Source organism: Phalaenopsis equestris, unplaced genomic scaffold, assembly GCF_001263595.1.
Source record: "Phalaenopsis equestris unplaced genomic scaffold, ASM126359v1 Scaffold001027, whole genome shotgun sequence".
Classification (NCBI taxonomy): domain Eukaryota; kingdom Viridiplantae; phylum Streptophyta; class Magnoliopsida; order Asparagales; family Orchidaceae; genus Phalaenopsis; species Phalaenopsis equestris.
In genome coordinates, this window is record NW_018165466.1 from 208,138 (window position 1) to 235,189 (window position 27,052).

At 34.0% G+C, this 27,052-nt stretch overlaps 1 protein-coding gene across 1 annotated transcript; it reads left to right on the plus strand.

The window, feature by feature from the left end:
- Positions 1 to 4,057: 4,057 nt before the first annotated feature.
- On the plus strand, positions 4,058 to 27,052 carry LOC110032780 (U-box domain-containing protein 52-like). Its single transcript, XM_020736533.1, has 9 exons — positions 4,058 to 4,322; positions 4,493 to 4,746; positions 6,250 to 6,371; positions 6,480 to 6,601; positions 8,800 to 8,960; positions 9,397 to 9,713; positions 10,167 to 10,529; positions 11,112 to 11,829; positions 26,942 to 27,052. The coding sequence occupies exons 2-8, from the start codon at positions 4,527 to 4,529 to the stop codon at positions 11,826 to 11,828; spliced, it is 2,022 nt and encodes a 673-aa protein (XP_020592192.1). The 5' UTR covers positions 4,058 to 4,322; positions 4,493 to 4,526; the 3' UTR covers position 11,829; positions 26,942 to 27,052.

Here is a 27,052-nt window from a genome sequence, read left to right on the forward strand (position 1 = left end):
AAGAGAGACCGGATTTCCAATAGTTGCTTCCCACATGGGTTTCGATAGGATTTTATGGGCAGTCAACCCTGCCATGCTTGCTCGAGACTCGGCTGCCCTTGACTAGCACATGGACAGACGTCGCTGGCCCCACGATCAAATTCACACCAACATTTGACGAAGGTGAATCATTGCCAAGGATTTTCGAGACCAGGTTAATTGCACGAAAAGATAACACAAGGAAAAAAATACATGAAAAATCCAAATCTAATAGGCAAGATTGAGACTCCTCATACAATAGAATTGCACACCGCACTCACCAGGTGGTGCTAGAGCATTCACAGTTTCTTGCGCTTCGAGCGTCAGCAACATCAACAACTTTTTGCATGACCCGTTCGGTTGGCAGGTTTTTGTTCCCCATTAGAAGGTTGAGCCGATGGATTGATAGTCGGGTCAGTTGTCTAAGTTTTTCTCTGCCTGCCGATGAATGATCAGACAATCCCACTGAATCCTTCAACACAACCACCTTTATTTTCTTTTTCTTTTACTATCCGAGCGATACCACTCCATTGGTCTCTTAATGGCAGCATAAAGCAGAATCTTTACTAAGGACTTCAATCATAGGATTCAACACGTTCTCCATCACACTGCTTGGAAGTCATCCAATTCAGACCAAAAGGGATGCAAAATAAATATGGAAAGCAAAGAGCCTCATCACACGATCAAAGCGCAAAAATTGAGTAAATTTAATTATTGAATCATTTACTAATAATAAATGTGATACAATTTTTTGCATTAAATTTTTTTATTCTTATCACAACGTTACTTTCAAAAAGTAAGCGAATTTGAGAAATAGATTATGTACATAGAATGTGTCAGCACTAATATTGAGAAGATTTGACGCCTAGTGGAGAAGAGTACGATGTAGCAGGGCCCATTGATAGAAGACTATGTGACCCACTTATCCGACTGGATGCAGCCAGTCAAACCAAAGCTGAAATCAATCGAGCCACAAGCATGAAAAAAAGATGACTAAGTGATTCAAACCCTAACCATTCAGACTGAAATGAGACAAATAGACATACAAGCTAAACAATATAGCAAAACAAACCCAATACAATAGCCTACCTTCTTGTAGAGCCGATCCAAGAAATCATCTAATTTCTCAATACCACCAACCATCCCATAGACGCCCCTTAGGTTTTTTATCACGGATAAAGAATTAACAATACAACAAAGAGTCTCATAGTCATCCTTTAGGCTCTCATTGTTAAGGAGCAAACAACTTATCGAGTTATGACGATTCACCTTCTGCTCGATAGTCTCACGTCGCACTGCCTACATGAGTTTCTCACCATGGATCAATGGTCGACAATTAGACTAGATCAACTGATTGACAACATCGAACAAGCCAAAGTCGAACGAACCGTTCCTGCCAACCCAACGCCAATCAAGTTCAACCAACCAAACCAAAGAGTCGCCGAGCAATACACTTATACATGTAAAATATCTAAAATATTATATACAACCCGATTAAAGCAGTGGTAAAAGTGTAACATCACAATATCATACTCTCTCTTCTATAAATAGGGAGATTATTTTATGCATAAGAGAAGCCAAAAGGATTGCCATGATCGACACAACATTTTACTATTTATTATTGTTCATTCTTCTCTCTGTCTCTTTCTTTCTTTCTATCCTCTCCTTTCTTGCGATCCATTTTTAGACTTGATTTACGGACAAATCATGATTCAACAATTGCCTTCATGGATCTTTATGAGGAGTGATTAATTGAACATTGTGAGATGTTGGGATTATTTGGATTCTCATCTCATGAACAATGAAATTTTAGTTTACTTTGATTTGTTTAATATTAAGGCAGTTAAAGGAAATATAAAATATTAGTTTAAACAAAAGTAGGGAATAATGCATACGAAATTATAAGTTTGAAGAAGAGCTTTATTCTAGCAATGAGATGTTCACATTTCCTTATATATTTTAAATATTATTATAATAATATGTTTTAAGGTGAGTATAAAATAAAAAAAATAAAAAAATAATAAATGCTAAGGTTAATATACAAATGTTTTTTTTTTAATTCTGAGAGCTTTATTAAAATCTTATTTGCAAATAAAAAATATAAGCGTGATGCAAAATGTAACGAAATTATTGGAGAAATTTGACAAAATCACAATTTAATTGTGTTAAATTCTTTTAGAACCTATAATATCTATGAGTTCACACAACTAAGTAGAAACCTATGTAAGAACGATGAAAGAAAATGATGTATATATGTACTCCAGGCCTAAACTATACCGAAGGAGAAGATCTAGTAGAAATAGAGGACCAAAAGAGTTGTGCCGAGTGAGGTCCCTTAAAAGGGTTCGAAAAGTGTGACCTCTTCTACACTCTCTCCCTTCCTTTTATATATACACAAGAAAATATTAAAATACAAGTCGCTTCATATAAAGATTTATTCGCGGTTATTTGATGAAAAGATCACCACGTAGTGTTAGACCGCTCATAAATGAAAATGTGACAATATTTGGTGTTAATATTTAATTTTGGATTTCTTATAATTATGACGATTGTTGAGAAGGCAAACAAGGCTAATGAGTTGGGTTAGTCAGTTTGTCATACGAAATTGTTCATAAGTTTACTAATGTAGTTTGCAAAATCAATTTGACAATCAGTTCAAGACAAGTGACACGTGCACACATCGAGGAGTTAGATTTGCGTGTTCCTCAAATAGATTACTTCACCGAAAGCCGTGTCTTTTAGATATCTGCGTTAACCCAGGCTCTTGAGACCTGTTAAGTGAGAATTTTGACCCAAGAAAATTGATTTTTGATATATAAATTATTCTTTTATTTGTGAACGGTAGGGCTGTTAAAAAACTCGTTGTTCGCGAACATTTCGTCTTCGGCTCGCCGGGGAGTTCGTGTTCAAATCGTTCCATAAGCAAATGAGACGAACATGAACAATTTTTTTTCGTTTGGTTTATAAACGAATCAAACACGAACAGTCATTTGTTCAATTGTGTTTTGATCGTCGATCGTGTTCGAATCGTTATTGTTCGAAAGATAAAATAATTTAAAATAGTTATAATATAAAAAATTTATCATATTTTAAAAATAATTATATACTCTAAAAATTATCATATTTTTAAAAATTAAATCCTCTAAATTATAATATGATATTCAGGTTTGCCTCTTAGCTTATATTAAATTCTATAATTTCGTATTTATCTTGAGATTCTCCTCTTAGCTTAAATTTTCTTATATTTTCTTAGATTTATTTAGTTTCTTTGAGTGAAACCTAGTTTTTGGGAGTTAAATCTCGCATATTGCCTCTAGATCTGAATTTTTTTATGGATGAAATATGATATTATGGATTTATTGTGAGCCGTGCTTCCTCTATTTTGCATTTATGCTGTGATTCATACTTGTTTAAGCATTATTTTCTTATAGGTGTAAGCTTTTGAAAGGTTTCGAACAATTCAAACAATACAAACAAATTTGTAAGATTTCGAACAATTCAAACAATTCGAATAATTCAAACAATTTAAACAATTCAAATGTTTCAAACATTTCAAATATTTCAAACATATTTCAAACAATTCAAACCGAACATAAAAAGTAACTTCAAGAACAATTTACACCTCTAGTGAACGGGTAATATTTACACATTTTTGGTATTTGCCAACTTAGTCGGCTTCACATTGATAATGCTGTTTAATGCTCTGTTAATTATTTTAACATTTTTGTTATATTACGCGGTCAAAGAAAATAAGCTATAATTTAATAAATTTATTATTAACTATGTTTGTAATGCCCGTAAAATGTAAGTTTATCTTATTAAAATACTGTAAAATAATTTAATCATATTACTATAAATGTCTTAAAATATATCTGTAGTTAAAAATATTAAATAATAATGTTTGGGGTGCATATAATTATCCGTTAAAACTAATTATGTATGATTAATTACAATAATTTTTTTTAAATTTGTCGTATCAGTCGACCTCAAATATAATAAGATGGGTAAATTAAGAATGTGCTTGCTCGGCTTGGCCTTCGTAGGACTTTTTTTGGCTGCCACGCTCTTCTGCGTTTAATTGCAGATGGGCGGCATAATTGCATGGACATTATTTACTTCTAGGCTTCTTAATGGCCCTTATGGTATCTTCTTCCTTTCTCTGAACGATTGAACGATTGAAGATGCCCTAGGAGAGAGGGAAAGATCACACTTGTTCACCATTTGTTTTTTCGTCGACTATACTGCTTGGAGCTTTGCGGTAGTTTAGAGATTTGGATTCTATACATTAGCGTTCGATTGAAGTGGTAGGTTCTGGCTTTTGTTGTTTTACTCTGGGTTTCAGTTTCCTTTCTTTATGAATTGCTTTTTAATGGAGGTTTAGGTTTTGATTATCTGTTTGTAATAGTTTAGAAGCGTGAATTTTGGTGTCTGTGTTGCGTTAGTGATGGACGGTTCTGCGTTTTGTTTTTTAAAGCATCGAAACGCAAGAGAAGGAAGAAGCCAAGAGAATGGAAGCTGATGTTGGGAAAGGAGATAGCTCAAAGAAAGGAATGGCGGACAAGGGAGAGTCCTTATTTCATTACTCTTCGACCATACTGGTTGCGATCAATGGGACTAAAAGAAGCAAGCTTGCGCTTAAATGGGCTTTGGATGCATTTTTATCTGTGGAGAGAGTTCATTTGAAGCTATTTTATGTTCGTCCGCCCGTCAAAACGATTCCAACTCCAAGTAAGATTTCTTTTGTTTTTATTCTATCTCGATGTATCTATTTGTTAATTAACTGTAATCAATATGGCTGAAATTGAACTATCTGTAGCCAGGCTTTGTATTTGATCCCCTTTAATGTTATTTCTGCAAAAAATATGTCCTCTGTCACATATGAGTCCATTTTTTAGGTAAGAAATATGTAATGACACAGACTACGTCATCTTTTATAATGCATGGGAATGAAGAATCGAAGATTATTGCTGTAAATGGTCATTCATTTTTCCTCCATCATTAGTATTATATTAATTTATATGATATTTGTTATATAATTCATGTCAAGATCTGCACATTGGAAATGGAAAATTGTGTTACATTAGCCATTTTGAATGTTTTTGTGGACATCTATTTCTCATACAAACTATTTTTAAATGGTGAAATGTGAATTTGTTACATGAACAAACAATTAGAAAGAACTTTCTAGTAAAAAGTAAGTAAACAAAATTCATAGGATTAATATGACTTCAAAGTTGAGAAGGTAATATCTATCCTAATGGAGAGTTGCAGACTCACATTCCAGCACTTGCTAAGTCAATAATGTCAAATTCACCATGAGAGTTATTTCAACTAGCTTGAAATCTTAGTTACCCCGAGAGAATAAAGATACTATTTTTCTTAGTTTTATTTCTCATCGAAAAAGCATGAGCTGAAAATTTTTATCCATTAAATCGATGAATTTTGAACATAGCATAAAACATCAACAACTTTCACATCAAATCAATAATGGGTAGCATTATGGAAGACAGTTGTAATGCCATAGATAGATATGCAAGTAGGAATAATTGAGGGGTCCTTAATTGAGATTTAGATTTTCTAGATATAGAAAATATCATTACGCTTAACAATCATATCCGAGGGTAGACAATAACTTTTATTTGGGACAATACTTTTCTCTCCTCATTTTTTTTTTCATTTTTCAAATCAAAACTAGAAAAGTTACGTTGAAATTAATAATTTTTTTCTTTAAAGTTTCATCTATAAATATTTCATAGAATTTCCCTACTTATGCTATAAGTTTTGCAAAACATTTTCACTAGTTGGACTACCTAAGAGAAAATAGAATAAACGTCTCCTACAACACTCAAGATAAATAAATGGAGAATGTGGACTCAAAAACTTGGGTTGAAGTGGTTGGGACAAGGCTATTGATAATAATGAAGATGGCTTGCCCATTCCCATGCCAAATTTATTTAGCTGATGAATGGTTGAATCACGAAATCTTATTGGATTTGGTCTTTTGGTTCTCATCATGGTGTAGATCAGCATGAATTTTCTTGATTTTATTGACAGTTGGTTATACGATTGAAAAAGAATCATTGCTAGTATATAAATCTTGATACTGTCTTGGTTAAAGTATGCTGTTTTTTTCTTATGCGGATAACCTCCATATCTGGTTTTTGTTTTTTTATCTTAAGTATAATATTTAAAATTTGACTATAGTTCGTTGCTTCTTTTTGTTGTTTTTAGTGGGGGCCTTTGTTCCCATTTCTCAAGTGCGTGATGACATAGTATCCGCATACAAAAAAGATATAGAATGCCAGACACGTGCAATGATTTTTCCTTATAAGGAAATTTGCTCGCGTAGAAAGGTGAGGTTTCTATTTGTATATTAGTTGTGGGGTGGTGGATCAAAGTTGCTATAGCTTTTAGTAGGAAGAAGTACTTGTGACTAATTTATTTTTTATTCTAATATGCAGTTAGAGGTGGAAATCGTGGTAAGGGAAGGTGATGATGTAGCAAAAGAAATTGGAAAGGAGGTTGAAAATTTTAATATTTCCAGGCTTGTCATTGGAGCTTCTTCTAGAAATATGATTACAAGGTTCTTGCGTAGCCAGTTTCTTTACATGAATGCCTAGCTATTTTCTGAAGAAGATTTATTGAAATTTGTTTAATTTATGTTTTGAAAATTACGGTTTGTAATCGAAGAAACCCTCGTTGCAAATCTTAAGCCTTATCAAAATTTACTTCTTTTAAACTATCAATATCGATATATTTCAATATCCTTGTCAGATTTATATGTGCCATAGTTTTGTGAGCTGTGAGAATGTTTATGATGCATAAAGAATATTTGCTCATAAAATGTACTGATGTTGCTCTACTTTGGATATGGCATTGCGGCTTTAAGAAACATTTTTAGATGTGAATGTCATAAAAGCATTTTTAATTGTAAAAATATATTCAATCCAAATTAATATGGATGGTTGGATACTGTTCATATCTTAACAAAAAGGTTTCACAACCCCTCAGATTTGTTCAATGCAGGAATTTTTAAATTATTTTGGTGGAATTTATCTAGTCATACTTTTGAGAGGTTGGCAACAATTGGGTCGTCTTTGGTAATTAATTAATTAAATTATTTTTTGGGAATAAATGAGACCTGTAATTCTATCGTGGTCTCATTCACATCACTTGAACCAATGTTAGAGGCCGTTGGTTGACAGGGAAGAAATTTTTTTTAATATATAAATTTGAGGCATGTAAAAAGATGGCTTTTGGATTCAATTCAAATTCCTGTTTTCAATTATGTGTGGCTGTTGGATATGAGATTTTCTTGAGCTTAAATTTTAGGGAATGCTGGCTCTTTTGACATGAGACTTGGATCTTCGTCACCTTGGTGATATCTTTCATTTATCTTTTTCTTCTAAAGTATTTTGTTATCAATGTTGTAGGTGTCTTGTTCTCTGGTCAAATTTACTCTAGTGAATGTTTCAATTGCGGTGTAAAATTTTAGTTGTTAGTTGATTTTTGGGGTTTCGAATTTTCCATTTGATTTCCTATAATTCAATCAATATTTGCATTATTTTTTGGTTCAAACTTAATATATTTAGATTTACATCAAAGGAGGGTGCATTTTTTGTGTATTTAGCAGTCTGTGATTTTTTTTTTTTTTTTTTGTGCGGTTTATATTCATTGCATTATCTAAAGTTGCATTAGATAGCATTATCTAAGTTGCATTAGATACTCTAAACCATTTAGCTTCCTGGGCATGTACCATCAGAAGAAATCAATGTTGTGCATTGCCTCACATAAATACTTTTGTAGTTTTTTTTTTTATTTTTTTGTGCTGTACAGACATATATATTCCTTGTCCTCACATGCTGATACTACTATATTTTTCCTATGTATTAAGTTCTGCAAACTTTCTTTTTTACTTCATGTTGACTCATAAGATATATTTCTTGTTAAGTCATACTTTAGAACTGTGGAACTTTGCCAGAGTTATGTCCAGATCAACTCATTTTTGACATGTTATATGAAGCTTTTAAATTTGATAAAAAAGTATAGAAATAGTGCTTTACATGCTTTCACTGGTTTATGATAATCATTGTTAATGTTTGTTTCTATGAAAATTCGATTGATTTATTATAAAATTACTGATTCAAGAGATTTAGGACCATTTCTTTTTATAAAACTTGCAAATTATTGCAACCCATTATTGTCCCTTAACAATGCTATTAGTGAACGTGACCTATAAAGTATGAGAAAGGTGGCAAAGCAGCTCAGACTCTTTGCAGGGGTTCATTTTAGTCTAAGAGTATATATAAGTGCCAATCCAGTCCTCAGACTATTTTAATATGGGCTTAAATCCTGAGGACTATTTCAGCCCAAATTTAAAAGTCTGTGGTTTAATTTAACACTTTTATAAACTCTTGAGACTAAAATGACCCAATTAAACAGTCATGACTATTTTTATATTTTACTCTGTAAAACATAAAACTGTTGACCAGCGGAAAACCCATATCAGATTTAGCGTCCCTCTTAACCTTAGCACACATAAATAAAATATTTTAATTCTCTTAAAACAGTAAACTGCCCAAACAAAAGGAAACTTTTGGAAATATAATGTATAGTTTCTTTTAAAACAGTACCCTTATCTCTTACAAGCTTCGTCATAGTTTGATTTTAGTTAGGATAATGTTGATGCTCCCAAACATTTATTAAATGTTTATTTGCTATATGACATATTTTATATGTATGAAAAAATCAGAAATTAACTGATATCTCCTATGTTTGTAGGAAACTTAAAGGCATCAAAATGTCCAACAAGATTTCTGAGAGCACTCCGAACTTCTGTACTGTTTTTGTGATTAGAAAAGGAAAGCTTTTAGCTGTGCGCACCAGGACAGATGAAAGATCCAACAATGAGAGAATTTGTATCAGTTCTTCATGCAATTCAGGTAATCAAAGCTTTTTGTCTGATCCAATATATATCAAGAAAACAGAAGTCCCAACACTACTTACAATTACTTTTTTTAATAGTTTTTTCTAATAATTTGTATATATTTTTTATTGAATAAAATAAAATAATTATTTCTTTTAATTTGTATATAAAATATGCAAATTGTTTTCTGATTTATTTGTAAAACTTTTAAGCATCTAAAAACCTTTTATCTCTGAATTCAGGAATCTTGCTCTCTTTGAATTTAAGATTAAAATTAAAAAGTGTGTCACAAAGGTTTCAATCATTGTCATGACATTGTTTTTTGCTCTCATGTCATATACTGTTTCTTTCATAAATCAAACCCTTTTCGTCATAATATCTCATTAAAAAGTGAATTACATGACTTAAAGCAATTGTTAGGCATGTTCTCATACTCTATCTTCTTCATTCAGAATCAGTGGATGCAGATGCCTTACAAAAGTCATTAAATCCTCCGAATATGCACGTTCAAATCCCCCGCGTTGAAATTCTTTCCACCGAAGATAACAAATCTGATGACACTGGTAGCCCTTGCAGCATCCTCCATAGTTCTATTTCCTCAAACAGTGAGGATGATATCAGCACTGTCAGTTCATCCACTTACGAGTTGCAGAGCAGCAAATCCAAAATGTCTAATTATAGATATCATGGTGCAAATTTCAATTCATCTGAGTTGGGTTGGTCCGCAATGTCGAATGATTTGAGCGAATCCTTATTACCAGGGCATAAGGTAACCGAGCACACCTATAAACACAATGTTAAAGTGTTGGATTTACATACATAACCACTCAATTCCTATGTATTTCTATCTAACACAACACCTAAACTTAAATTTTTTACTTACATACCATCCTATCTATACATTAAAATTGTTGTTTTTTGTGATGTGATATGTAAAATTTCGTTGTTAGATTGGGTGGTACGTATGTAAATGCCCTTAAAGTGTTTTATTGGTCATTCATCTTCTCTGGAACTTTTCCATATTTTTAAAATTTTATTTTGAGCTTAAAAACTGAGTTGAGAAATGATCATGCTATATGCTTGAGACGCACAAACTGAAATCATCATTTTGTTTCTCATGAAGTATGTTTTAATGCTTGAAGTTTTACAGTTTGGTCATCATCACTATTTTATGATTAGCTCCCATCACTATTTTATAATTAGCTCCTTTCTTTTAAAATAGTTGAATGAACTAAGCCATGATGAGGAAAGGGCCAGTCTAAAAGAGAATAATAGCATCAAAATGGAGGCCAAAAACTTTGATTTATTTGCGAAGAAATGCATCAAGGAGGCATCAATGGTTAAAACAACACGTAAACCTGAAGACAAACAAACTCTGGAAAGATCTATTTCCAGCAATAACAAGAAGTACAATAACTATACTTGGGAAGAGATAGAATCTGCCACCTCATCATTTTCTGATGCACTAAAGCTTGGAACAGGGGCAAATGGAACAGTCTACAAGTGTAACTTCCATCATGAAATCGCTGCTGTGAAAATTCTCAACTTAAATGAGGAATGTGGAACCAAGCAATTCAAGCAAGAGGTTGATAGCTGCTCATAAATGAGTAAACTGCCAAAATAGTCCCCTGACTATTTACATATTTTAGCCTGAAATATATAAATATGCTAAATTAGTCCCCAGACTGTTTAAAAATGGGCCAAAATTGTCCTCACTTGGTACTAGTTAAACCATATTAAAAGAGTATAGGGGCTGAACTAACACTTTTATAAACTCCAAGACAGAATGCACGTCTTGCAAGAGTCAGGAAACTATTTTGACTCTTCTCTCGCTCATAAATTATTTCAACCTGGCTTGAAATATTGATTGAACTAAGGCTCAATGTACCTACAATATGAGTTCGAGAAAAGTGTTAAATTACATGGGCCCATTTTAGTCCCAAAGTCTATAAAAGTGTCAAGTTAGCCCCTGTACTCATTTAATCTGGTTCAAATAGTTTCATTAGAGGATTATTTTAACCTCTTTAAAAGAATATGGCCACTGAATTAGCACTTCTATAAATTACAAATAGTCATGAGACTATTTTGACACTTTTCTCATATGAGTTCCTTATGCTAAACTTTTACTTTCTTTTCTCAAACTTCTAAATCCATTTTTTCTCTCCAGGTTGAAATTCTGACTAGAATTAGCCACCCTCACATTCTTACGCTGCTCGGAGCTTGTCCTACGAGAGGCTGCTTAGTTTACGAGTACATGAAGAATGGCAGTCTTGATGACCGCTTGAAATGCAAGTATAACACACCCCCACTTCCATGGTATCACCGTCTGAGGATAGCTTGGGAGGTCGCTTCAGCTCTCGTTTTTCTACATCATTCGCAGTTAGTGCCGATTATTCATCGTGATCTCAAGCCTGCGAACATCTTGCTTGACGAGAACTTCGTGAGTAAAATTGGTGATGTTGGTCTATCCACCTTACTTCCTTCGGCAAATTCCATTATCACGGCTCCTGTTGGGACTTTCTTTTACATAGACCCCGAGTACCAGAGGACGGGCTTGGTGTCACCAAAATCAGATATTTATGCTCTGGGGGTGGTCATTCTGCAGTTGTTAACTGCGAAACCACCAATGGGGCTTGCCCACACTGTAGAAATGGTGATGGAGGATGGCGAGCTGATGGAGATTTTGGATCCTAAAGCTGGGCAATGGCTTAAAGGGCTGGCAGAGGAATTGGTTCTTTTGGGATTAAGTTGCTTGGAACTAAGACCTGAGGACCGACCTGACTTGAAAGATCAGGTTCTTCCAGTTCTGAGAAGACTTAAAGAGATGGCGGATGAGGTCAGCTATTTGGGCTTTGAAATTTGTGTCCCGGGTTCAAAGTATTAAGGTCAGTATACTCCTAACAATTGCTATTAAATTGGGAAATTTACATACATACCACACTATTTTTATTTATTTACATATCTAATACCACCTAAAGTTTGATATTTAATATCTAATACCTAAAGTTTGATATTTACATTTTTAACATCTTGCTGTCTGCTGCGATCCGATCTCAAAACATGTTTTTTTTATAGAAATTAGGGCAAAATATTATTTTCTTCAATACTCCAAACAACTCAACAAAAATACAAAAGATAACCACTTACAATTTGAGAGCTAGGCCATCTCTCCCAATCCTTACAATTCGAGAGGTAGGAAAATCTCTTCCAAACCCTAAACTTAAGACTCACAATTCAATCTTCATACATACTTCAAACCTAAATATAATAAGCTTATTTATACTCAACAACAACAATAATAAAAGATTAAATTGCCCTTAGACTTACAAAAAACAAATTTGCCCTTAGACTGAGTACTGACGTAACAATATTCTTGCCCCCAAAAGACACCTTGTCCTCAATGTGGGAAAAAGTGAGAGTGTTCCTCCTCCACCACAACTGATTCTATTTTTTCATCCTTTGCCTTCTCGTCGTGCACCATGAAAACTTGTAATTTTCGATCATTGCAAAGATGTTATGGGGTAAACTTCTCATCACACCTAAAACATAAACCCTTTGCTCGCTACTCAAGAACTACTTTCTCTGTTAGACGCTTGAGTGTCGCTCCCGGGCGTGACCCATTATTCATGTCCCGTACTTCCTCCCTCAGGACTTCCAATGTTGAGCTTTTGGTATTGTCGTGGTTGAAGCAGATCGGTACGTGGCCCCATCTGTGTTGCTCTTGCTGTCCTTCCTCATCTGGTTTTTGCCTTCCATCATCTGGGCGAGCTCCATCGTCTCCCTCAATCCCCACGGTCTCAATAGTCGGAGATCTGCCCATATGTCGAGCTTTAGGCCCTTCATGAAATTACCCTTCAATTATGCTTCAAAAATCCTCATAGTTGTCTCGATAATAGCTCAAATCTCTCATTGATCGTCCCCTCCTGATGTAGGTCTCCTTTCCAAATGACTTGAAAACGTTCCAACAAACAATTCTTAAATTTATTCCATAAACTGATCATGTATGTAGCCTCCCTTCACTGAAACTAGGTTAGGGATTTTCACTCCAAACATGATCCAGCCGCCATAAGTTTCTCCTCCCAATCTAATCTATTTACCGTGAAGCATCGCTCCACCCGATACACCCAACTATATTCATCTTTCCTCTCAAAGATTGTCATCTTCAACTTCCTAACCCTAGCATCTTCACCCCAACTTCCTCTCCCTCCCTCGTTTCCCCCCATATTATATTCGCCCATGAGCCAGTTTTGAATCTTTGTTGAGTCGATCAATCCTCTCATTTCCTACCTCTCAACCGATCCCTTCAGAGATCTCTATTTGCTTCAGCTTCCATCTCCATTGATCCTCTCTTTTTGTGATCCGTTTCTCAAAATCTTGAGTTCTGATACCAATTTGACACAATTTGACCTCAAAATCACACTTCTCCACAAAAATTAGGGCAAAATATTATTTTCTTCAATATTCTAAACAACTCAACAAAAATGCAAAAGATCAACACCTACAATTCGAAAGTTAGGCGAGGTCTCCCAATTCTTACAATTCAAGAGGTGGGAAATCTCTCCCAAATCCTAAACCTAAGATTCACAACTCAATCTTCATGCATACTCCAACCCTAAACATAATAAGCTTATTTATACCCAACAACGATAATAATAATAAACTAAATTACCTTTAGGCGTACAAAAGACAAATTTATCCTTAGGCTTGGTACCGGTATAACGCTGTCATTTCCCTATACTTGAGAAGTGTACTTCACTTTTGCAAAGATAACGATGGTGGTATTTAGTAATGTATCTATCATCACCATTTTCACCATTATAGCTGTTATCCTTTACTATTTTGAGGCAGCCTTATTACTTTTCTTTGTTCCAGCCAACTTTTGCTTGAAATTTTATACTTAATCTTTATAAATTTTGAAGGGAATATGAATGTTCTAGGAATATTTAGTTGTTATGATATGAATCATATACCATATACGGACAGATGCTGGAACGAAGCGGAGCGGAGCGGAGCGGAGCGGAGCGGAGCTGAAGAATCTGTCCAAATCGGGAAGTTACGTTATGTGGGTTGGGGCTATACGGTACAGAGGTAATTTGGGAATTACATATTGTATTAGGGTTTTTACTCTAGGATTATAAATAAACCTGTTTGTAATCCTAGGTCTTTGAGAGAGCTGAATCTTGTATTATGTACTCTTTTCTGAATATTGAAAAGGAGGTCGCCGCTCTGCTCCTGAGGATGTAGGCATCTTTGCCGAACCTCGTTAAATCTCTGTGTTCTTTTGAATTTGTGTCGTTCTTGTTTTTCTTCTCCCCAATTTCTCAACAAGTGGTATCAGAGCCGGGGTTTAGGGGAAGAAAATTTTTGGCGGCATAGGAAGAAAGAAGATTTGGCAGCTAGATTTTAAGAATTCCAGGTGTTCGGCGAATTGCGGCTTGCGAGAAGATCAGGAGGCGCGGAAGATTGCTTCCTCCTTTCCAGTCGGCGAACAAACGGATCGCCTGGGTTCGCGAACAGAAGGATCGCGACAGAGAGCCTCGCGGTGTGGAAGGCTTCGGTGCGGAAGAAATCGGTGCGGAAAGCTGCTAGGGAGTTGTCCGACTTGGGAAGGAGCGGAGGATCGCTACTACAGGGCCTAGTTCGCAGACGCACTATTCCCGCAGGAGGCGGGAGACGGAAGAAAGAGTTCGTGTCGCAGGAGGGACTTTCGTGCTTCTGTTTCAGCGACAAAAATGAATCTTTTCTTCTGTGCATGGATCTGAAAAGGAAGGAAGTTTTGCAAAGGAAGGTTCGGCGCATTCGTGAAAGGAATGTTCTCTTGGAGAAATTGGAAGGAATCTTCCCATTTGTTTCCTTTGCTGGTTCGATTCGTTTCCTTTGGAGGCTGCAGAGAAGAAAAATGAATGAAATCAATAAATTCTTATCACGCTGAAGAAATGAAAGTTTTTGAATATTACTTAATTAAAGAAAATTTGTTTTTTAATTAAGTTGATTTAAAGAAAATATTTAATTAAGGAAACTTAATTAAAATTTTCTTTGTTGGATCTGCGGAGGTGAGATTTCTTTTGCTGGAGACTGAAGAAAGGAAATGATTTGAAATTCAGTTAATTAAATGAAATATTTAATTAAGGGAATATTTTAATTCTTTTTTAGAAAGATTTTGTTGCTTCTTTGGAAAACTTAATTAAGGGAAAATCCTTTTTCTTGGAAACTTAATTAAGAAATATTAATTAAGGGATTATTTAAAAGGATTTGTGGCATAATCAAAGTACAATTTCTGGCTCAACAAGGAATCTTGCGGAGAAGCAAGCTTGGAAGTATTTAGAAAATTTGGAAGTATTTTCTGAATTTTCTTGGCTGGAGAAAGAAAATCTTGGCTACAACGCAGAAAAATATAAAATTTTGTGGATTGTGCGCAAGGCAGACGGGCTCGCGAGAACGAACAGATGCGAAACAGTTCGGATAAAGAGCTGCGGCAGTTCGACGAGTTATGCTTCGGGGAGTTCGCGGTAGAGGCGGCGTCGCGACTTCGAGGCGTGACAGTTCATGAACCTTCGCGGCATAAGGCGAGGTGGAGTTCGCGAACAGGAGTTCGTGTGCAGTTACCGTGAACAAGAGCGTTTGCAAACAGAAGAGTTTGGTGATGTTCGATCAGCGGAGTTTGCAAGTTCGTCGCAGGAGGAGTTGCGACAGGTGGAGTTCGATAGGGTGTTGGCGAGCGAGCAGACGTGATTATTCGCGAACAGTGGTTTCGCGGGGATATTTTGCAAAGATATTCGCAAGGTGGAGATTTTCTCCTAAGGGGCAGGATGTTCGCAAGGTGGAGATATTTCTCCTCAGAGGCTGAATATTCGCAAGGTGGAGATTTTCTCCTAAAGGGCAGAATATTCGCAAGTTGGAGATTTTCTCTTAAAGGGCAGGATATTCACAAGGTGGAGATTTTTCTCCTAAGGGTTTGAATATGCGCAAGGTGGAAATTTTCTCCTAAAAGGCTGAATATTCGCCAAGGTGGAGAATTGTTAGGTATGACTCATAATACTAGAATTTGGAGTTTTTTGAAATGAAGAGACGTCTCTTGTAATTAAAGGGGTGTGTCTCTTGGAATTTAGTGGGTTGAGATCAGCGAGGGCGCAGCAGAAACATGATGGCCCAATCCACATTGGTGCAGGTGTAACTCCCAGGTATCTTGTTATGATATGACTCATATACCATATAGGGACAGATGCTGGAACGAAGCGGAGCGGAGCGGAGCTGAAGAATCTGTCCAAATCGGGAAGTTACGTTATGTGGGTTGGGGCTGTACGGTACAGGGGTAATTTGGGAATTACATATTGTACTGTAGGGTTTACTCTCAGATTATAAATAAACCTGTTTGTAATCCTAGGTCTTTGAGAGAGCTGAATCTTGTATTATGTACTCTTTTCTGAATATTGAAAAGGAGGTCGCCGCTCTGCTCTCGAGGATGTAGGCATCTTTGCCGAACCTCGTTAAATCTCTGTGTTCTTTTGAATTTGTGTCGTTCTTGTTTTTCTTCTCCCCAATTTCTCAACAAGTGGTATTAGTAATGTTAAACTGGAGAAAATATCATCGTCATCACCATTATAACCATTATTTTTATCCTAAATTATAGTCAGTCTCATCACTTTTCAGTTGTTCCTACTAAATATTGCTTAATGTGTTAAACTTATTATTTGTGATCCTGAACTACTTCTATCCATATTATCTTAGGTCGAACTCAGACTCCTCTTTTTCGAAGTCCTCTGACACTAATTTTATTTATTTGTTTAATGGGTATATTTTCAATTGTTTGTTGTACATATTCAAATCATTTAAGTTTATTGATGTGGTATCTTATAGTGTGTAGGGTCGGCTACTGCATACCTAGCATGAGATGCGAAAAGAAATATATAAAAAAAATTATATTTTAATAATTATTATTTTAAGTAAATATCAATCTCCTTTGATGTTGAAAACACTTCATTAATTCCAAACTACCATGTAAAAGTCATCAACCTCAGGTTAACAACTCTCAATTCTAACAAGTTTTAGTTACTGTTAATATAAAGATAACAAATACACTTCTTTTGTTTCAAACAATAATATTATAAATTACCTAATTAAAAACCAAGTCTCATATCAATGCAGGGAGACTTGCCCCCTAAAGTAGTCATTAAAACCTGTTTTGTGCTTGAGAGATCCATATCCTATAACACGAGTATTGATGAAATTAGAATTTTATTTCACTTCTTACTGTTAAATGAACTTTATACACCTCGAAGTCTTACTTATAATCCATCAAATGACCCAAATATGAAATTCCTTAATGTCATGTAAGATATATATATAGATAGATAAATATAGTGCAAGTTTTAATTCATCACCATTGAATTTCAGCATATTTTAGAGATTTCTTAGGCTAAAGTGGCTTCAAATTCTAGTATACAATGAAAATTTGAATGAAATAAAATGCTAGCCAAAGAACTAAAGAAGCAGCAGTAAGAAAGTTTCTCCCATTTGTCACAATCCCTAGAAAATAAGGTTGCAAAAGGAACTTCGAAGAAGTTTTTGATGCTAGAATCCCATAGCTTAACCGTTCTAATTTAGGGGCTATAGTGATAAACAGGCCACAGAAGAAAATATCCAGTAGGAATGCGGAATCCATAATTATGGGTGTTAACAAGTAAAGAGTATAGTAGCTGGCAAATCAACATTATAATAGAGAACCATATATTTATTAAAATGATCAATTGGAAATATTTGAATTAGGAAAGTTAATGGGTTGAGTTTAAATCTTGCAATAGTGATTCAATTTATGTTATAAATTTTCACACTTTATATATATCATTGAGGCTTAGATTAGAATTCACTCTTCATATTATTCTGTATTAAGCATGCATATTAGTAATCATATAAAAATAATATTATTATAGTTTTCTTAAGAAGTTATATGACCATATGATATGTAGAGTTTAATATATGTGCATATATCAGTTTATTGCATGACTTATATGTTTAGTAAGATTACATTTATTCATCAGTAGATAAATGTAAAATATTTCATTAGAAAAGAATGAATGATATGAAGAATAAAATAATGTATATTTTAATATTTGTATGTGCATGCTAAGAGTAATTCACCATTCTACGGTGCAAGGTCGGGGGCACTCATGTACCCGTGCTGTAAGATGTTATCTTACCACTATATACAATTGTGATGCTTAGATTGCTAATTGTTGTGTCGACGAGAGAATATTAGCTAGAGATGAATAGACAGATTTTCACTTCTGATAATCATATTAATTCAGTCACGAATCACTGTGCCGACGAGATAATATTGGTCAGGGGTGTGTTGATTTATGTTTTAACGGTGCTCCTAAGACAAATATGAATGTTAATGAAATGAAGTAGAAGTTAAATATTAAATCTCGAAGAGTACAATTAATATCTTGACCTGACTTGAAGCTTGTAGTTACCTAAAACGAGAACAGACGACCGAACGACAAGAATTAAATTTTCTTTATTCATTTAATATTTAACAAATGAAAGAACAATTAATCAAATTAAATTAAAGCAATACATTTAAATTTATTTCGCTACTAGTTGTCCGCGTATTATACAAATAATTTTTCTTCTATTGCTCATTTTTCAATCAATTAATTACTTGAAAAGTTAGTTTGCAAAAAATAACAGTGAACTAAACAAGCCAATGAAATTCTCATACTCCTAAACTATAGTAATATTATGAGAAAAAAATAATATACATGCAAGTTAAGGTTTTAATAAATCAATGTGAATATTTGATGTTATTCAATGAATTTTACTATATCAATAACATATCTATATATTTTTACATCTGTATAAGTATCATTTGAGCACCGTCTAAAAATTATATCTTTTAAGTTATTTCAATATCAATATATTTTTCTAGTTCTGTGTACATGTACCTTAGCGTTTCTCAGCTAGTACTATAAAAGAGTGACTCTATCATAGTTAATCATACACGTACAAATATTATATGAAAATCACTTGCTACTAAAAATATATTTCATTCATATTTGCAGAACATACAATATACTTATAAATAATTCAATATTTATGATAATTTGAATAATGTCGTATACACATACCATTCTGACAATATGAATAAAAATTTACTAGAACTTAAAATCATGAGTTTTTAGTAATTTTAATATAATTAATGACAATACTAGTAAATTTATTTGGTTTAGAAGCAAAATATTATCATATTATAAGAATAATAATACTCACCTTGATGACGATGAATTTATTATTTGATTTGTCTTGATGTCGACCTAAAATAAACATGATATAAAATTTAATTAATTTACTATTTTAATATATTATTTGCATTTCAATAGTTAAGTATTAAATTACTTTATGTAATCTCATTTAATTTTCTATTCAATATGTATATGTATATATCTATATATATGTATATATATGTATGTATATATATCTATATATGTATATATATATTCATTTTATTATTATTTACCTTGCCCTAAACCACGCGATTCCGCACCCTACGCATTGAATTGCACGAGAGCTCTTCCATAGATGTCGTTGCCCTCCCTCTTCCACTCCTTCAATCGCATCTTGCTTTGTTTCCTTCCTACTCTGCGCCGACTCGTCTAGCTACGACACTGCGAGAGCGTCTAGACGTCCCCTTTGCCTTTGCACGACACGAGAGCTACTCAACGCCTCATTTGCTTGACACTGACGCCACCTCCTCCTACATTGTTCTCCTTTCCTTCGCATGCTTCTTGATTCCCAGGTAAGTGGATCTCACCTCTGCCTCACTCAAGCACATCCCTTTATAGAGCAAAAGTGTTGATTGTTCAATTCCTCTTCTTCTTCTTTTTCAGTTTCCTGGTTCTCTCTTCTTCGGTTAATAAAAAAAGGACGTTTTAGTTAAAGTTAATACATATTAAAGCTTAATTTTTTTCATTTAATAAATGTCATTGACACATACATTAAAATATTATAAGATCTTATATGGTGAAATATGAAGATCAGCACGAATATTGTTTTTTTTTTTCATTTGGTTACTGTAGTTTACAAGTGTGATTGTTTCTAGATTATCTCAGATAATTCATTATGTTGTTTTAATATTCTTTCAGGTTTAAACTTTTGAATAAAATGAGTAGCATAGGAGATAATGTTTACAAAGGACGAGAACAACTGAAAAGATAAAATTTTAATTATTAATTAAATTGTCTTTTTAGTGGTTCTTTTCAATTATTATATGGATATTAAATTGTTAGTAATAAAAATAATAGAAAGTTTAATTTCACTGTCTGACCGTCTGCTCTCATCTTAGCTAATTCTAAGTCTCGAGTTGGATTGCGACACATAACAATGCTAACTGTTTCACCTTAGATGCACTTATCTATTTTTGCAATTGATAACATATATCTAACTTTCTAAAGAATAGTTTTATTCATTTTCTCAGCAATATCCATTGTCTTATGTAAAACACAATAAATTTACTGTTAAGATATTCAAGGACATTATCTGTCATCAACCTCTTGATTTTCTTTCAGATTTGATTTTCAATCAAAACTCTTCATTGTTTGATTGTTTTAAAAGTTTCATTTATATGCATGAAAACATACGCCCATACTTTCTTAGAAAAATCATGAATGAAGGTGATAAAATAGCGGCCTCCAACTAAAGTTAAAATAGGATCTAGTCTCCAAATATTCAAATGTATGTAATCAACAGCATCTTTAGTATCCTGTTCTCCCATAATAAACTTTATCAAATTTGTTTCCCAAAGACGCAATGCTCACAAAAATCATACTGATCAACGTTACCTTTGCTAAAGATTCTTTGTTCTTGCAGAGCATTTAGCCCTTTATGACCAATATGACTTGGTCGAATATGTCACAGCTTTGTATGATCTATTTCTGTTCCATTTGAAACATCTACTGATGGTAGCAGTCTTTCCCAACAATGATTATAAAACACTCAGTATTGCCCTGCATAATAATACCGAACCTTTGATAACCTTCAACACACCACTTTTAAATATGCATGTGAAACCTATAACGTTGAGAGTATCGAGCGATAAACTCTTGTTAAGGTCCGATGCATGTTTGGCTTCAGTAAGAGTTTTAATGACTCCACCATTTGTCTTTATTCTAACCGTTTTACAAGCTATATTGTTTCCCATTAACAACCTTCCCACCATTTACTTCTTTATATTAAGCAAACTGATGCTTATTAGGGTTCATATGAAATGAAGAACTTGAATCCTTTATCCAATTGTTGATTTTAGAATCTGTATTAACAACCAAAACCTTCGAGTCCACAAAGCTATTAGATTCAACTAAAGCATCCCCAAATTCTCGTGTTTTACCCTATCTTTTTATTCAATTCAGGACAATTCTTCTTATAGTGTCCTTGTCACACAAGAAACACTCGAATTTAGAGCCCGTTTGGGACAGCTTATTTGTTTGGAAACCGCGTTCGGCAGGCGTTTTCAAAATGCCGCGAAGCGCGGTCTTCTATTTGTCCTACGGAGTCGCACGCGGGGATACAGATACGTTCGGCGTTCGCGACTGGCATTTAGGGCTCGAATTCCACCCGTGCCCTTGGGTGATTTCCCTCGCCCTCTCCCTCCCCGATCTTCTCCCTCGCGAACATCGATTCGATTGTTTTTCTCATTTTTTTGCAAGATTCGGTTGATGGTTTAGGGTTTTCTTGATGATGTCTTTACTAGATTATTTTGGAATGCATTGAATGCATTGAATTTGTGTTCCAGTGTACTTTTGACTTCTTTTTTTTCTGGTAATATCGCAAGTATGGCAGGTGAGCAAATCCTTTAAAAGTTCTCTTGATTATTTGGACACTGTTGTTTAAGGTTTTTTCGGGTCTTGAAACTACCATTTTGGTTGTACAGTGCAATGAATGCATTGGATCTGTGTTCCAGTGCAATGGCGATGCTTTACATTAGTTTTTAAGGTTTTTTGGGCTGTTGAAACAACCATTTTGGTTTCAAATGAATCATCTCAAATGTCAGTGTAAAAAATGGCCACTTATGTACTTGTACCGATAAATTCTCTTAAGTTGGGGGTGGCAAATAGTGTTTAGAAAAATTTACGGGCTAGCTTAGCCTATTGCAGTTTTTTGTAGTTATTTCTAATCATGCTACTAACCTTTTTGGATAAAATAGAAAGTGCATTTTCTATTTTTAAAGGTTCAAACGGTGGTATTCTTGCTGATATATGGGTGATATTTTTGTGCTTGCCCTTAATTGAATTTGGAAAAGTATTAAGTAATATAGCAGTAGCAAGGAAAAAGATCATCTTCATTTATACAATCATTTTTGACACTTTTATAGCTGTCAAAATGAGGATCAGAAGTTAGCATTAGCTATTTTTATATCATATTCGAAACGGCAAGACTAGATCCTATTCCCTGAATCTAAAAAACCTTCCAAAAACACTACAACATTTCTTTTTGGTACAACAACAGGATGAAGCACGACATTGCAACATTTCCTTTTTGGTACAACAACAGGATGAAGCCTGTAATAGCTTCATGAATATTTTGGTACAACAACAGGATGAAGCCTGTAATAGCTTCATGAATATCTCTTTCATTGAATGTTGTGAACTCAAAAATATAAAGAGAAAAAACTGGCTTGCTAAATTAGCATTCATGAATATGCTTGACATTGGTATAAGGTTAGCTACTTTTATTTGTTAGTTGAGGTACTTTTATTAGCACATCGGGTTAGCTGGAGCATGTTGTATTGTTCTCCCTTGAGATTTATAGCTATGTAACCTTACACAATTGCATGATAAAACATGTTCGATGTCTTTCTTTGAATGTAGGTTTTTGACCGAACCACATAATTCTTATGTCATTATGTATATATATATATATATAACTATGTACATAATTAGCTTTATGCTTCTGCAATTATTTCTTCAACAATTTTCTTATGCATGTTGATTTACAGTATGATTTTCCTTATGCATATGCAATTCTTCATATATTTTCACCATGGCTAAGACAAATGAAGGTGGTCCGTCAGCGATGTGTGATAAAGAAGTTATAAATATTTTCTGCAATTTCTGTATCACCGAGATTGAGATCGGAAATAGACCAACCACCTATTTCAATAAAAAAGGTTGGCAGAATATAGTCCCACTTGTTACACTGTTAGCAGTGATGAGAATCCCATGTTTTCTCAGACTGATAGTGCATCTGAGGACATACTAAGTCAGAGTTTGAAATTGAATATTTTAATATATCTCATTGTAGTTGTACTTGTCTTTATCCTTTTTTATTTTTTCTGATACCCATGAGAGTGAGAACTGTATGTCATCTTTTGGAACTGATTTGTGTTGATTTTATGCTTCTGCACTATATGCTTCTGTATCACCAATAAGTTATCTAAATAAGCTGCCCCAAACAGTTTTACCAGACAGAGGTAAGAAGGTCATTTATACAGCCATAACTACCAATAAGTTATTCTGAATAAGTTGTCCCAAACAGCAAGCCAGCTTATTCTGATAATTTGCAGATGATCAAATAATTTGCTTATCAGCAGATTATAAATAATCAACAGCTGCCCCAAACAGATCCTTAGTTTTAGATGTGGATCCCAACTTGGAATTTTTCTTGTTTCTTTCCTTTTTCTCTGATCTACCTTTAACATTCAATCCCAGAGCTCCCTCTGATTTTTGTTCAATTTTTTTTTTTTTCAATCTCATTGTATTTCAAAGTCGTCTGAATCTCCTCCAAAGACGGTCTCCAACATATTTCATTGTCTGTGCATACGATTTTGACAATGAATTTAAGATAATAATGGCCTAATCTTCATCGTCAACTTTAACTCGAAGATTTTCAAGTCCATGACAATTTTATTAAAAACATCCATATTATCCTTCACGCTCCTGGTTGCAGAAATCTTAGATCCAACTAATTTTATTTTATAATAAATTATATTTTGTAATTTTTCGTCCTATACATTTGTTTCAACTTCAACCAAATTCCAACATCTGTCATTTCTTTATCGATGTCACGTATTAATTGGTCGCTAAGTTACAACACTAGCATGCTATATGCTAACTTCATGATCCTTGCTTTCTCATCTGCATCTAAAGTGTTTGGCAAACAATCATCTCCTTCCAAAGCCTTACCCACTTATATTTGAACTAGAATGGCTTTCACATGCTTCCTCAAATCGAGAAATCAGTCTTACTGTTAAATCTCTCAATATTCACATTGGCAACTCTCATTTTGATAAATCTTAAATTTTACTATGATACCAACTTGTTAAGCTTAAACTCAAATCAATCCAAGATCTAACCAAATGGCTTATAAAATTAAGACGCTCAATATGGTTTAGTCTAGTGGAAATGTCTAATATTTCAAGTTCTATTCTCCATAATTTAACATATTTTGGCTGGATCAAATTTCTCAACAAGAATCTAACAATTCCAAGATCACTAAATTATGAGATCATTAAGACACCCGATCATTAAAAAAGTCACATATGATTAGGGAGGATCAACATATACCGTTCGATCAGGTGGTTAGGGAAGTTATGTGCTAAAAAACCAAAACACCACCACTCAAAATGCTAAAATAGACTCTCTTCACTTAGGCGAATAAGAGAAGCTGAAATTAGAGAGTCTGATATGGAGAAGACCGAACGAGTAACCATTGGTCTCTGTAGCCGTCGGCCACCGCTCGTCTGCAATTATCGACTACCGTTCGTCGGCCATCATCAATTACCACATGTCGTCACCACCTACTCCTGTCGACCACCAGCTGTCGGTGACCACTTCTTGCAGCTGTTGTAGTGTGGCTAACTGCTATTGCCATGTGACAAACTACTGCTACTGCAGCCATCAACCATAATCTTTACAACCAACTAATATCTTTGTAGTAACCAATTATGATATTTTGGCTAACTACTGTTGTTATAGTTTTCAACTATGTCCTCTATGAACAATTACTACTTACAACCACATATTACAATATTTATAACCAACTACTGTATTTGTAGCAACTAACTACATCATTTGTGACCGATTAATGCAATTACAGTTTCTAACTACGGCCTCTATGACTAACTATTGCTACTTTAGCAATTACAACTTTTTGTGGCCAATTTTTGTTATTACAGTTTTCAATTATGGTCTCTATTGGCAATCCGCTATTACAGTCACCGACTAAGCCTTTATAACCAAGTATTGCATTTGTAGCAACCAAATACAGCATTTGTGACCAACTACTACTGTTATAGTTTTTTAACTATAGCTTCTTTAGCCAACTACTACTATTATAGCTTATGACTTTGACCTATGTGACCAATTATTATTATTACAACCATCATCTAAGTATGTGGCTAGCTATTGCTATTATAGCCAAGAATTATATTTTTTATAGCCCAATTATGTCAATTATAACTAAATTGCTATTGTACATATGTGATTATTATTTAATTCAGGAGGAGTGAAACTTGATTACTTTGGCCGGACTAAATCTCATGATTTTTTTCATTTATATGATTTTTTTTTCACGTAAATCTTGGTGTCTCCTTTCACTTTTTTTTTTTATCTGTGTGTTGGATTTTAGTACAACGCTATGACGTTAGATTATCACTCTACTGCCGTGAATTTTCTGGCACATAATAAAATTGAAGTTTCTTGAATCTTTGACGTTTGAAGGGCTAACCTGTGTTGTTAAATATTCATTGATTGAATCGATCCAACCCAAAATTAATTCAAACTTGGTGCTTAGTACATCAGGTTCTTCTATGACCGGTTGGCGCAGCGTCATGAACCATCTATTTCAGAGATTTTCTCTATTGATAAAATGTCCGTGAATTGGTTATCTTCTCTCAGGATATGCTCAATCCGAAAATATTTGAGTTTTTTCTTTCAAGATATACTTATGCATATGACAACATCTCTGGCTGTGAATAGACTATTAACTTGATTGACGATTGGTTGAAAATCCAATTTGACAAGTAGGTGTATGTCTTGTCCCAAGAAAAGAAAGGTATCGCTTTCTATGTATGTGTTAGATGGATAAGCGGAAAGGTGGAGTCATAATGGATGTATGGACAAGTTAGGGGATGGATTCAATGTGCTAATTTATTGGGAGGATTTTGTGAAATTTTTTCAAAATCATTTGCATCTCTTTTTACATGTAGGCTGATGCAACATAATTTTTTTTGACTAGTGCCAAGAGATAAATCTGTTATACAATCATGCCACACAACTAATTTTAATTGTTAAAGAATTTTTCTCTCTTCTCGTCTGCGTTGAAGGAAAATTGTGGGGTTCAACACTTGTTATTGGTGTCATTAGCCTGACCATATAAGAAGGGACTGGTCCACAATTAAATGAGAAGGTTTGAAAGAATTGAAATCAAGAAGAGTTCATTTGTAAATAAGTTTTGTTAAACAATTGTTGATAAAATTAATTTTCTCTGCCCCAACCCAAAAATCAATCAAGTCAAAATACAAAACTCTGGGTCTATGTTTTGTGCCTATAGGAGCCTAAAGGTTCTACTAATGTTGATAATGATGTTGATAAAGTTAGTCAATTTGTTGTTACTGCCAAATTAGATATTATGTGTTCAACCTTGATATTTATGTTGAATTCATACCTTTAACTTGAACTTTAACATATTTTTTTGCCTCATTGCACACTAAATCAAATCTTTTGGTACTTAATCATTGATCATTTGAATAATATCTATATATTTATATATTTTTATACATTTTATGTTGAGATTATATATTTGGGTGGAAAATTGAAAGATGGAGGTTGAGGGGCGCTAGATTTGTAATTAGTGGAAGTTTAGATATTATGTATGAAATTGCTCCTTATTTTTAGAATTCTTTAAAAAATATTTAAGGACATAACATCAAAAAAAATTTCTATTATTAGCTTGGTTTTAATCATTGAGCTTAGCTCTGGACAACTAAACTGATGTTTTGAACAGGTGGAAAGATTCTTCTGTCGGTTCCATGGTCATGGATAGAAAAATACCAAAGGAGATCAGGATTTGTCTTGTTCTATTGATTACATATTGATCTGTACAAAACAAAAATCA

Coding starts and splice junctions, on each gene's coding strand:
- LOC110032780 (XM_020736533.1), top strand. CDS start 4,527: ATGGAAGCTGATGTTGGGAAAGGAGATAGCTCAAAGAAAGGAATGGCG. Junction 6,372..6,479: donor AAATTTGCTCGCGTAGAAAG/GTGAGGTTTCTA, acceptor TCTAATATGCAG/TTAGAGGTGGAAATCGTGGT. Junction 8,961..9,396: donor CAGTTCTTCATGCAATTCAG/GTAATCAAAGCT, acceptor TTCTTCATTCAG/AATCAGTGGATGCAGATGCC.